A 12,461-nucleotide genomic window follows, 5' to 3' on the forward strand; every position below is an offset into this window, starting at 1 on the left:
GATACTGAAGACTCGTATTTAAGGAGACATCCTCTTACAAACACAAACAGTGTTTCCATATGCCGGGAATCGGTCGAAACCTATCACCCGCCCTATATGCTAATTGAAGTTTGCATTATATTACTTAAATTCGCATTTATTAATCAAAATGGATGGTTAATCCAACATTTCTCTTTCTAAAATCAATTTTTCAAGTGGGGGAAACACTCCAGCCAATGGCCATTTGTATAGAAATAAAATATTAATAAATAAGTGAACGAGAACTTTAATGCGTTTTGAATAAATAGCGAAACAAATGATTTCCATAATTATATATTTTGGCCAAAATACAAATTATTATCAACTTACATGTATAATTCATTTCGTATAAAAATAATTAAAACTATTACTATTTACAAAAAACAAGGGTCACAATCACAAACAATAAATAAGTCTTAAAACAACATAAATACTTAACAATTAATTATTCACCATAGAGCCGCAGTCGCTTGGAATTTTCAATGCTTTCATCAAAAATGGTATTCCAATCATTCATACAAATTTTCTTTTTTTTTCAACCAGTTTTCAATTACATTCACATAAAATACTAGAACACGATGAAAATGCTTTGTTTCAGTCTTAGTTAATACGATTTTTTTCCTTTTTAATTATGATTATTCATCTGAAACAAACTGGTCCAATTTGAAATCCGAATGCTTGACCTGATTTACCATAGTCCATTGGCAAGAAATCGACAACTGGTAACAAATCCAACTTCTTAGTTTGTAACTCTAATACAGTTTTGCTCTTAGTTTTTCCCGTCTGAAAGTAAACGCATATTTAATACACATCATTTGTTATTATTATTTTAAAAATATATATTTTTTAATTCACCTTACAACCGTCGAACAGAACATTGGGTCTGATTCTAGGTCTATCATGTGAAAATTCAATTTCGTTGAAACCTCGAAGTTTCAGAGAAAGCTCGTAACCAAACGATTCAGAATTGTACCTGAAAATTTAATATTTATTTATATATTATAATATAATGAATTATTTTCATTTTAAATATGAAGAGGAATAAGTTACCATGCTACTGAATTTTCGCAGTTGTATGTGAAATTCTGCCGTGCACTTTCAGACAGCAATCTTAGGAAAGTCATTTGAACTTGCCCTACTGATTCATAAGTTATCTGAAATTAAAATATTTTTTTTTATTTCAATATTACCCGTCTCAATGTGACATAAGTAGCGAGTTTCTTATTTGCATATTCTATTCTACTTGACATCTAAAAAATCCCAAACAACTTAATATTTATGATTATAGCAGTATAACGCTTACTTTGAATCCGCCCCGTAGCGCTGAGAACCAATTTGAAGATCTATGGTTAGAATTTTCCTTCTGCCATGGAATGTTGTGGATACTAGCTGTGTGAATGTCTGGATACATGCAGGTTTCGCCTTGAGCTGTCATATTGCAAAACACGTAGATAGCATCATCGTTCATACCCAGGTTTGGATCAATCCAATACCACCCTGTTGAAAATGTTTCAGTTAGATACGATCTTATTATCTCAGATTAATAAAAAAAAATGTTTACCGTCTTTATAGTGTGGATGTCCCAAATGTAAGTCCTTGCAACACCTGACGGGATTCTCTCGAGAACCTGAAGGTTTCCTGATATTTTCTAAATCTTCACGCATAGCATAAATCGAACTGTACATATCCAAGAATTTGGGTCCTATATCTTCCATGTCTTCTGTGGAGGTACTTGCGTAGTTCTTTTTGTGTTGAGTGCCATCTAATTTACTTAAAGGTGTTAAAAGTGTTTCAATATCATCCGAGTGAATGTCAAATTCCCTGTAAGTATTAAAATTTATATTATAATACTTTGTATACATATATACGTATATTTTTAAATACAATATTTTTTTCTTACTGCTTATTGTTAATGCTTCTTCTTGTTCTTGGAGTGCCATCATTTTGGAATAACAATTCTGGTGGCAGAAGTGGCATTTCAGCTGGCGCACCGGGTAGTCCTGGAGGTCCAGGTAGACCCTGTTCTCCTTTCATTCCTCCTACTCCTTCGATACCTTTAGGACCCAATTGTCCTTCTAAGCCTATTGCTCCTTGAGGGCCGTCGTTACCTTTAATTCCTAGCGGTCCTATGGGCCCCTTTTATTTAAAAATATCATTAATTCCTTTACATAAAATATTAATTAAACATATTTAATATTTAAAAATATTAAATATGTTTAATTACCGTTTCTCCTTTCGATCCTTCTGGTCCAGGAGGCCCTTTGGGTCCTGGTTCTCCTTTCTCTCCTATTGCACCTTTTTCTCCCATAAATCCCATTTCACCGCGATGTCCCTTAGGACCTCGTCGACCACGATCACCTTTTGCACCTCTTGGACCTGCATCGCCAGGTTTTCCCGATGGCCCTGTTGATCCTAGTTTTCCCGGAGATCCAACTTCACCCTAAATCAATATATGGCATAAAATCACAACATCGAATTGTATATTTTATTTCATATCATAAAATTTTTACAGCAGGTCCAGGTTGTCCTCGTAATCCTATTGGTCCTTGAGTCCCTGGTTCACCTGCGGGTCCCGAAGGTCCAAGTTCTCCTGCTGATCCCGGAGGACCTTGATCCCCCTTTTCTCCGGGAAGTCCAGTATTGCCTTGAATTCCTGCTAGACCTTCTGGGCCAGATTTACCTGGTAAACCAACTTCACCCGTTTTTCCAGGTAATCCAATTTCACCAGGGGATCCAGCATCACCTTGTCTACCATCGTCGCCATTCTTTCCTGGTTCGCCTTTGGGACCCTGTATTCCGGCCTCACCTGGACTTCCTGGAAAACCTGGTGGGCCTGCTGAGCCTTTAGGTCCTTCAGGTCCTACAGGTCCACGAAGTCCGATTGGTCCAGACGGACCGGATTTTCCTTCTTCTCCTCGTAAACCAGGTGGACCTCTTTCACCCTTAAAAAGTGAAATTTTGCATATAAACATTTATATATGTACAATATGTATAAATAATTATAATAACATTAAATCTATATATATATATATATATATATATATATATATATATATATATATATATATATATATATATATATATATATATATATATATATATATATATATATATATAAATTAATGTCTGTGTGGGTGTGTGTGTCTCGAATAGGCTGCTAAACCACTGAACCGATTACGATGAAACTTTCAGGATTTGTTGTGTGCATGTCCGGGAAGATTACTGTGAAAAACGGGAACGGAAACGGGAATGAGTGTCATTGCAACGCAATAATTTCAAATTTGTTCGCTACCTGCGTTTTTCCGACAAACGGGAACGGGAACGGGAACGAGAACGGGAACGGGAACGGGAATTGCATGCGTTATTATGGCATTGCAACGCATGCTGGGGTTCAGCTAGTACCATATAAACTAGTGACATTCTACATACACACATATATATTTGTATGCATATACATTTATTCATACATATGTATGTATATGCACATGTACATATAATACATATATATAGTTTTCCTTACCACTTTTCCTAGTTCACCAGTCGGTCCTGGGGGCCCAGGTGGACCATCAGCGCCAGAAGGACCTTTTGCGCCATCTGGACCCGGAGATCCCAATCCACCTTCTGCTCCTTTTGGACCTCTTCTGCCCGCTTCACCAGGTGAGCCAATTGGCCCAGTTGGTCCTATAAAACGATTTTATTTATTTATTGAAACTGATAGTTGCCATCATCAAAATTATTAATTAACAATTTGTTAACCTGTAGCTCCTTCGTCTCCAGCTTCGCCTTTAGCTCCAGATGGTCCAGGCAGTCCTTGAGATCCTGCTGGTCCGGCTGGACCCGGTATTCCTCTGGGACCATCTTCACCTTTGCCACCCTGTCTACCCATTTCTCCCGGTGGACCTTTTTCACCTTGTGGTCCAACTGGTCCAGGCCCTCCACGCAGTCCTTGAGATCCCGGTGATCCAACTGGTCCCTTGTTTATAAAATTTGTATGTACATGTAGAAATTTTACGTTTGAATTGGTTAAATTTAATAACAAGTTACTAAAATTTTGCTTACAGTTTCACCCCGTGAGCCTTTGAAACCTTTTTCACCTGGAGATCCAATATCGCCTTTATCTCCATCTTCTCCCGGTGTTCCTATAGGGCCAGGAGGACCGGGAAGTCCTCTTAAGCCAGGTAATCCATCTCTTCCAGCTGGGCCTATTATGTATTATAGAAACATTATTAAATAGCTTTTAATTTATAATTTAACTTAATTATTTAAATGTAAATTTTCTTACCCAATGGCCCAGGTTCTCCTCTTTCTCCTTTCATACCAGGTGACCCAGCTGGTCCGGGCTGTCCAACCCTTCCCTCAGGACCCGGAGGACCCTCTTTTCCAGTTTCGCCTAGTTGGCCCTTATCTCCTGATGGTCCAATCGGACCAGTTGGTCCTTGATCTCCCTTCAATCCTACCATTCCCTATTTAAAATTCACGCAAAAATTAATAAGTGCAAGTAAATAATATTTGATTGAAAATATAATAATAAATACAGGTTGTCCGGTGTTTCCCCTTTCTCCTGGGAATCCAGGAAGACCTGATGATCCTGGAGGACCAGATCGACCCTCCGGTCCGGCAACACCAGCTGGCCCTTCTCGTCCAGTATCCCCTGTAGAACCTATTTCTCCTGGTGGACCCGGAATTCCTGGTGCTCCAGGTGCTCCAGAAACTCCAGGCTCACCTGGAGGTCCTAGTGGTCCGATAACACCGGCAACACCTACTGCACCTGGTGATCCAGTATCTCCCTACATTTAAAAATATCAATTCGTTAATCATATGTATAATATATTCTTATTCGAGGGAAAAGTTTACCTATGATTTTCTTACCGGAGGACCTCTTTCTCCCGGCAATCCTGGTAGACCATCTTTTCCGCTGTTTCCTGGGGCTCCTTGTACTCCTGGGTAACCGCGTGTACCTTCCGGCCCTTGTGGTCCTTGCTCACCTTGAGAACCCGGTGGACCAGGTTGTCCAGTATCTCCTTTGGGGCCTGGAGTGCCTTCTGAACCCCTTCTACCACGAGTGCCTCTAAATCCCTTTATAATAATGTTTATATTAATCAGAAGTTTAGATGCGTGCTTTATATAATATCAATTCAAAGTTTTCATACTCTCGGGCCCATTTCACCTCGCTCTCCTTGTAAACCGTGATGTCCCTATTAAAAAATTAACTAGTTATTATTTATGCACTTATAAATATGCATATATACGTCTAAAAAAAATCTACGTACTGGTTCTCCTTTGTCTCCAGCTGCTCCTGATCTTCCAGTTGCACCTTTGTCACCTTTTTCACCAGGATTTCCTGGGTATCCTATTAGACCTTGAGGCCCTTGCTTACCTTTTTCACCTTGAGCACCTATAACTCCAGTTTCTCCGCGAGGTCCATCGTAACCCTTTTTCAAGAAAGATTATATTTTTTTCGAAAGAAAACTTTTCTGCTCGTTTTAGTTTACAATTAAAATATACATATATATACATACTTTAGGTCCTTCGGGTCCTTCAACACCAGGAATTCCAGTTAAACCAATAGAACCTTTATTGCCTTTTTGTCCCATATCACCCTTTTCGCCATCCATTCCTTAATTTTTGAATATATTTTATGCAATGTACGTATATGGAAACATAAAATTATAATATACATAATAAAATTAACCTTTTTCCCCTTTATCTCCTTTGTCTCCCAATTGACCTCGAAGTCCATCATCTCCTTTTGGGCCTCTACTTCCCGGAAAACCCACAGTGCCCTTTAAATTAAAAAAATTAAGTATATTCATTAGTGCTATTATTATTATTACTTAAACAAAATTATGTAATGTAATATTAACCTGATGTCCAGGAGGTCCTTGTTCTCCCTTATTGCCTGGGTGTCCTGGGTTTCCAGTATTTCCCGGAGGTCCATCGGTGCCAGGTAGGCCAGGAAGACCAGGTTTTCCTGGAGGACCCTAAAAGTAACCTAGGTTAAAGAAGACTACTAAAATATTAAATACAAAATATAATTCAACACTCACTTGAATCCCAGTAGGGCCCAAAAGACCAATCGGACCAGGTGGTCCAATAGGTCCCGGAGGTCCATTTTGTCCAGGTGCTCCAGGCTGACCTTGAAGTCCAGGGTTTCCTTTTGGACCGAAAGGACCTTCAGCTCCTGGAATTCCAGGACTTCCCGGAAGCCCAGGAAAACCACGCGTGCCTATAAAACCTCTTGGACCCTAAAATATTTATAATGATATACATAACTTTTTAAGTTTTTCATATTCAATTTGTCTAAAAATAAACTTACAAGTTCTCCAGGCAGACCTGCAAGACCGGGTGGACCATCTTCGCCTTGATGTCCTTCGTTTCCGGGTAAACCTTGCTCTCCAGCAGCACCTTGAGCACCTCTTTCACCTTTTTCGCCTGGTAATCCCATAATTCCAGCATAACCAACTTCTCCCTTATTTCCAGGCACTCCAGTAGCTCCTCTTTGACCATCTCTACCGGGTTTTCCTCGACGACCTTCACGACCCTGAAGTCCTAAAGGACCTCTCAATCCAGGAGGACCCTGAAATTAAATGGAATTCATTTCCATAAATAAATTTAATAAACACAATTTTAAACATTTTCAAATTTTATTTTACCGGCTCTCCATTATCGCCCGGTTCTCCCTTATTCCCATCAGAACCAGAAAGTCCTTCTGGACCCGGTGGACCCGTTAATCCTCTTGGACCAGGAGATCCTTTCATAGAGCCCTAAAGTCATATAAAAATATAAATTAATACGAAAATTAAAAACGACTCTAAATTATTATTGTTATTTTTTTTCGTTTATTACAATATATTGATTAAGCGTTTGTTGTAAAGCTTCAGTTTGTCCATCAGGTCCTTTATCACTACCAATTTGATTCAACTAAAATAATACCAAAATCATGATAGTAATTGTAATATATATGAATATTGTTCATTTTTCTGTTTATTACTTACTGGTATTAAAAAAACGTGTCCTGGCACTCCTTGAATACCATCAGTTCCTGAAATTCCATCTCTTCCTCTTTCACCCCTTGGTCCAGTAGGACCAGTATTGCCCGGTGGTCCAGGATAGCCTCTGGGTCCTGGAGGACCTCTGTTTGGATTGTAAGGAATACCATAAGAGCCATCAGGAGCCGACGAAACACCCACATCAGATCTCTGCAATAAATACATAGTTATACTTGCTGCTAATTTTTAAAAGTAACAAACTTGTACAGTCAATTTTGATTTAACAACAAATTACATTCGTAGGAATAGGAGTAATCGGCCTGATTAATTGAATTTCGGTAGTTGTTTCGCTTTCTTCAATTACTACTGGTTGGGTACCACCTGGTGCTACGTTTCCTGTACCTGCAATCTCCAATCCAAAATCCTAGATAAAACAGATAAATTGTTAGTCAATGGTTGATGTGATTTTTAGTGGAATTTTATACAATTTCATACCCTTGGTCCTATTAAAGATCCTCCAGTCCTGTTATAAGTACTTGTTATTTCAGAATCTACATTCCATCTTCCAGGTTGAATGTTTTCATTGCTTCCAACTGAATAAATTATTTATATTTTAATAATACACATACTTAAATTTAAACTCTACACATTCTAGTCAAACAATTGGACTAATTTTAGACCAAGTAAAACAATTACAAATTTAAACTGACCTCTCTCGAGAGTAGCACTGCTAGAACTTTCTTCTCCAGTGGAATAAACAAAGCCAAAATTTGGCGGAGCTCCAAATCCCTCGGTATAGTTGAAGTTGACTTTGATAGCATTGTCGTCGTAGTCATTTTCATCGGAATCGCCATCGTCGTCAAATTTGTTGTTATCAAAACTATTTACAGCTACACCGTATCCTCCCGATGACGTCCCATTGTAAGATCCTGGAATTTAAGCATTTGGGTAAAGTTTTTTGGGTCAGATGCTTTATTGAATGCTAAAAAAGCCGCAAAATCACCAGTAACTACTGTAGCAGATCCTCGACCATCACCCCTTCCACTGCTTATCCAAGTCGTGTTTCTTCGGCTTTCGACCAAATTTGCACCCAATGGACAATCCGGTACTATTTTAGTGCAGATCTCGTAAGCCACATCTGGAGTATCTGCTATTTGAACCAATTCAACGTCTCCCTATTTCATAAAATTATTTTGTACAAAAAAAAAATATATGTATGTATTATATATAAAAAATAAAAATAAAAAAAAGCTTACAGTAAATACATCATCGTCAGATAACTGTTGTCCCAAAATAATGAGACCTTTTATATTCAGGGTTGAATTTGAATTTCTATCCAAGGGTCTCGTCACAGATTGATCACAATCTACTATCAAAGTCATGGAATCTCCTTTCACGCTCAAACCTAAACGATGCCATCTGAGGGAAAAAATCGATTAATTAATTTTTACTAATAAATTTGGTTACCTCACAATTTTACTTACTCTCCATCGTCTATATTGACGCCGAAGGACACCATATTTCCATCAGAAGGATTACCGTCGATGTCCTCGTAGAATATAGAAACATCGGTTCCTAGAGATATGAGTAATTGCTCGTCTCCAGAGTCTGAATAGACTGTCATTAGGGTAGTTTGTTCTTTACCTTAAAGTTAAAGCCCATACTTTAGCACTGGAGTTGTATGTATGTAGAACACTAAAATATAGTACATGGTTTAAGTTGCTTACCTTTAGTGGTCCTTACAACGAAAAGTAAAGAAAAATCTACTGGGAACCCATTTGGGAAAGCAACGGCTGTTTGTACAGTGAGCTGAGCATATTCTTTCAGATGGTAAGCTCTATTTAATCCAACTGTTCCACTGTCATCAGGTATTGTATCGTTCGGATAGCACCTTGGTGATGTCAAGGAAACGCCAGATGGAAGATCAGCTATTCCAGTCAGTTCGAGTATGTCCGCAATACCTCCTAAAATTATTCAAAAATAAATCGGGTAACAATCGTGAAGAACATTAACAAGATTAATAAATTAATAAAACTAGCAGCTTCATTGGTACGTATGTTTTTAGTTTTGGCAAGTCAAAAGTTTTGAGTATATTCTGAGGAAAGTTTCGGCCGATGGAACACAGGAGAAAAGGAGAGGATTTTTGAGATACAACTTGGTTGTTAAAAGGGAGGATTCCAGTAAGAAGACTAAAACATTCGGATATGCATATGTATAGCCAGGGAGCAAAAATATTTATGTATTTAAAGAATTAGTAAGAAGAAATTGAATACCCGAAATGGAAATACCTAGAGATTGTAATCTAATTCCTACCTTTTGCAGAGAGATTTTGAATAATTCTTATTACAAAATACTAGTATTGTGCCCGTTGATTTCAACAGGTGGTTTTAGAAAGGAATTAAAATAAAATTAAAATTATAAAGGAATTAAAATAAAATGTTATATATAAATATAATGTAAGGCAATTTATAGGCGCGTGCGCACATAATTAATCGAAATAAAAAGTGCGCTCATTACACGCTCGCCAATTCAACCCGTTAGAAATTATGAATGAATGTGTTTGTGCGTATGTGTCACCCATCGCTTGGCCTGACGTCGCACATGCTTTTCATCGCTCGGCCTGACGTCACATGACGCTCCACAGCCTCCCCCCACTTCCCCGCGTCTCCTCAACCACTTTACTCCGATTGTCTGTGTGTTCACGGTCTGGCACATACCCACATACATCGTGTCCGGTTTATATATATATATATATATATATATATATATATATATATATATATATATATATATATATATATATATATATATATATATATATATATATATATATATATATATATATATATATATATATATATATTATTATTATAAGACTTAAGATCAACTTAAATTGATAAACGTGATAAAATTCTAAGAAAAGTTCAAATCCTATTTGATTAAAGAAGATGATATAATCTGCGTATGTAAGTTCATATGTACGTACAATCAACGTACAACCCATACCACTCATGGAAACGATCCTTTTTAGGTAGAAATAAATTGAGGAAATGTTTTTTGGCTTCAGGGGTTCATAGCCTTTTTGCGTGATTTATGAGTATAGATCGGGTCAATTGGCGAGGACACTATTTCAAAATTATACGCACTTGTCTGCCCGCTTTTCACTTAAGTGATTGCGCTCGTCAATTAATCAAGCGAACTATTCTGCTATTTAAATTCTTCCGTTTCGATACTGAGAGAGTGATGGTGTCACTACAACGATCATTTCGAATGATAAATATACGATTGATTGACGTAACGAACGTTCGATTGACCTACTATTGTCGATTTGCATTGTACTTAATTGGAAATAAAAATTGAACCACTCGTACTATAGTACTTCTATCGTCTATTTTTATTTAGGGATATGGCCGTATTTAATAAAGCTATCTGGTCGGCACAAATTTAAATCAATCAGTTCAATTTAGTTTTACTTTTTTCCGCTATTTTTCTTCTTTACACATTCTTATTAGATGCCTCAAAGTTACCCATCAATATTATCAACTAATTACCTATGTTTACTATGTTTCCGTTGTGCAATTTGCATAAATATAATGTAATCCTTCTAATCGAAGGATTGATCATTTCAGTCTTACTAGTATTTGAAAGCGTGTAAAAATAAATTGAAGGGAATTTGACAAGTTTTGCAAAAGTAGTTAGTTTTCGAACAACTTATACGATATTCTTGTGAACTAGTATATATGTATGTATGTATTTGTTTTAGTCATATTTGGTCATTGATTGTGAAAGTGGCGTGGGTGTTTATAATTGTGGATGTATTTCATTTCACTCATTTTAAAGATCAATAGAGGCGTGAGGAATGAAATGACGATACTTTTTTAAACACGACAATTTATTATGACGGGCGAGAAGGAAGTAAAGTAGTCGCCACCAATATGGTTGAAACTCAAAGAATGGTGACCCAAACTCGACCACGCCGTACACTACACAGCGCTATTTCATATGTAGGTATGTATTATTAATTAATAATTCGAATCCGTGATTTTCAGGTTTGCGGTATTCAAGTTATTTTCGCACTGATTCACGCCTTACATAAATTTATACAAAGTATTGTATTGTATGCATCGTTCAAAAATATTGAATGATATTTAGTAATTAAGAAAAGTAAAAAAAAAAATCCAAAACAACCGACTGTACTGAATATGTACCTTAATAATATGTAATGTTACTAAAAGATATATCATCATCTACAACCGCTCACCATCCTTTCAAACACGCTTCCATTCGTATCTATTTTGCGCAACTCTCATCCATCTCACCCCACACATTTTCTTTATTTCGTCTACCCATCTTCCCTGCGATCTTCCTTTTACCCTTTTGCATTCTCTCAGGTACCATTCTAGCACTTCTTTTGTCCACCTTTCGTCCATTCTTCTAGCCACGTGACCCGCCCATTGCCATTTCAATCTCTTTACTCTATCTACTATGTCCACTACCCTTATCATATTTTTCACCCTCGTGTTCCGCTTCCTGTCTTTCCTCATTATGCCGAGCATACAGCGTTCCACACTTCTTTGAGTGCATTGGACTATATATGTAAGTATGCATACAATAGATTTTTCATTATATCTTTAGAATCGCTTGCATACAAATTTTCACCTTTGAAATTACGTTATTTGTAGTTAAATACAATAAAAAGCTTATAATGCAGCCATGATGTCCATAGAATTTAAAACAATTTTAACCAAATACTTAGTTTCTAGCTTACGATGAAATGTACCCTCATTGATTCCTTTAACTACATATATGTGTGCAAACATTAATTCCAATGATTTTTCATTACAAAAAAGAAAACTAAGTACCTGTTTGGGCTGCTGTGATGTTGATGAAAGCCATCATCAGAATCAGCAGCGACAGTGGCGCCATCGTTGCTGAAGTTGAGTTTCTCGTGGGGCTACATCTTGATGTTATATTTCTTGACTTCCGCCGGTTTCCACCTGGTCTCGGTGAGATGAGGCCATGGTGGTACATCCACATTTTAGTTCCCCGATGTCGCCAATACCATCATATGAGTTAATCTGACATCATTTTCGCCTACCCTATCTGGAAATATTATAAATTTGTAATACAAATCGAAGTTTTGATGGGTGTGTAGACTTTGTGGAAAAGCTTCCAGGAACCTCCTGGCCAGCCTTCTTCGGCCGCTTCTCCTCCACCACTGAAAGATCTTTATTTCGAAAAGAAGGTGGACTTTGGTTCGACGCATTTTCGCGCCACATGGCTAATAGTCGTCTTCAACTGATGGTTTTTGTAACAGATAACATTAATGGATAATTAGAATTTGAAAAGAATATGCTTATAATAATAAGAAAGGATTAAAATATGGATATAGAAGTACATATGTGTGATCGGGATAACATATTGAAAACTAAATTCACAAAGGAAAGCTTGAAT

At 37.2% G+C, this 12,461-nt stretch overlaps 1 protein-coding gene across 1 annotated transcript; it reads right to left on the reverse strand.

Moving 5' to 3' along the window:
* Positions 1 to 294: 294 nt before the first annotated feature.
* LOC143911450 (uncharacterized) lies at positions 295 to 12,228 on the reverse strand. Its single transcript, XM_077430318.1, has 33 exons — positions 12,188 to 12,228; positions 11,870 to 12,110; positions 8,735 to 8,971; positions 8,492 to 8,651; positions 8,264 to 8,426; positions 8,011 to 8,182; positions 7,718 to 7,936; positions 7,503 to 7,600; positions 7,303 to 7,431; positions 7,014 to 7,217; positions 6,865 to 6,939; positions 6,672 to 6,782; positions 6,335 to 6,595; positions 6,066 to 6,263; positions 5,883 to 5,999; positions 5,711 to 5,801; positions 5,538 to 5,635; positions 5,289 to 5,450; positions 5,169 to 5,213; positions 4,888 to 5,094; positions 4,554 to 4,805; positions 4,301 to 4,481; positions 4,078 to 4,220; positions 3,775 to 3,991; positions 3,539 to 3,699; positions 2,529 to 2,960; positions 2,243 to 2,458; positions 1,919 to 2,154; positions 1,580 to 1,839; positions 1,322 to 1,515; positions 1,069 to 1,172; positions 874 to 991; positions 295 to 801 (listed from the first exon to the last, which is right to left on the reverse strand). Exons 2-33 carry the CDS (start codon positions 12,042 to 12,044, stop codon positions 658 to 660), a joined length of 5,580 nt encoding a protein of 1,859 aa, XP_077286444.1. The 5' UTR covers positions 12,045 to 12,110; positions 12,188 to 12,228; the 3' UTR covers positions 295 to 657.
* Between the last annotated feature and the right edge of the window lie 233 nt (positions 12,229 to 12,461).

This window comes from Arctopsyche grandis, chromosome 5 (assembly GCF_051622035.1).
Source record: "Arctopsyche grandis isolate Sample6627 chromosome 5, ASM5162203v2, whole genome shotgun sequence".
NCBI classification, from domain to species: domain Eukaryota; kingdom Metazoa; phylum Arthropoda; class Insecta; order Trichoptera; family Hydropsychidae; genus Arctopsyche; species Arctopsyche grandis.

Coding starts and splice junctions, on each gene's coding strand:
- LOC143911450 (XM_077430318.1), bottom strand. CDS start 12,044: ATGTGGATGTACCACCATGGCCTCATCTCACCGAGACCAGGTGGAAAC. Junction 6,000..6,065: donor TGGGCCCTACTGGGATTCAA/GTGAGTGTTGAA, acceptor GGTTACTTTTAG/GGTCCTCCAGGAAAACCTGG. Junction 5,095..5,168: donor GAGGTGAAATGGGCCCGAGA/GTATGAAAACTT, acceptor ATTATTATAAAG/GGATTTAGAGGCACTCGTGG.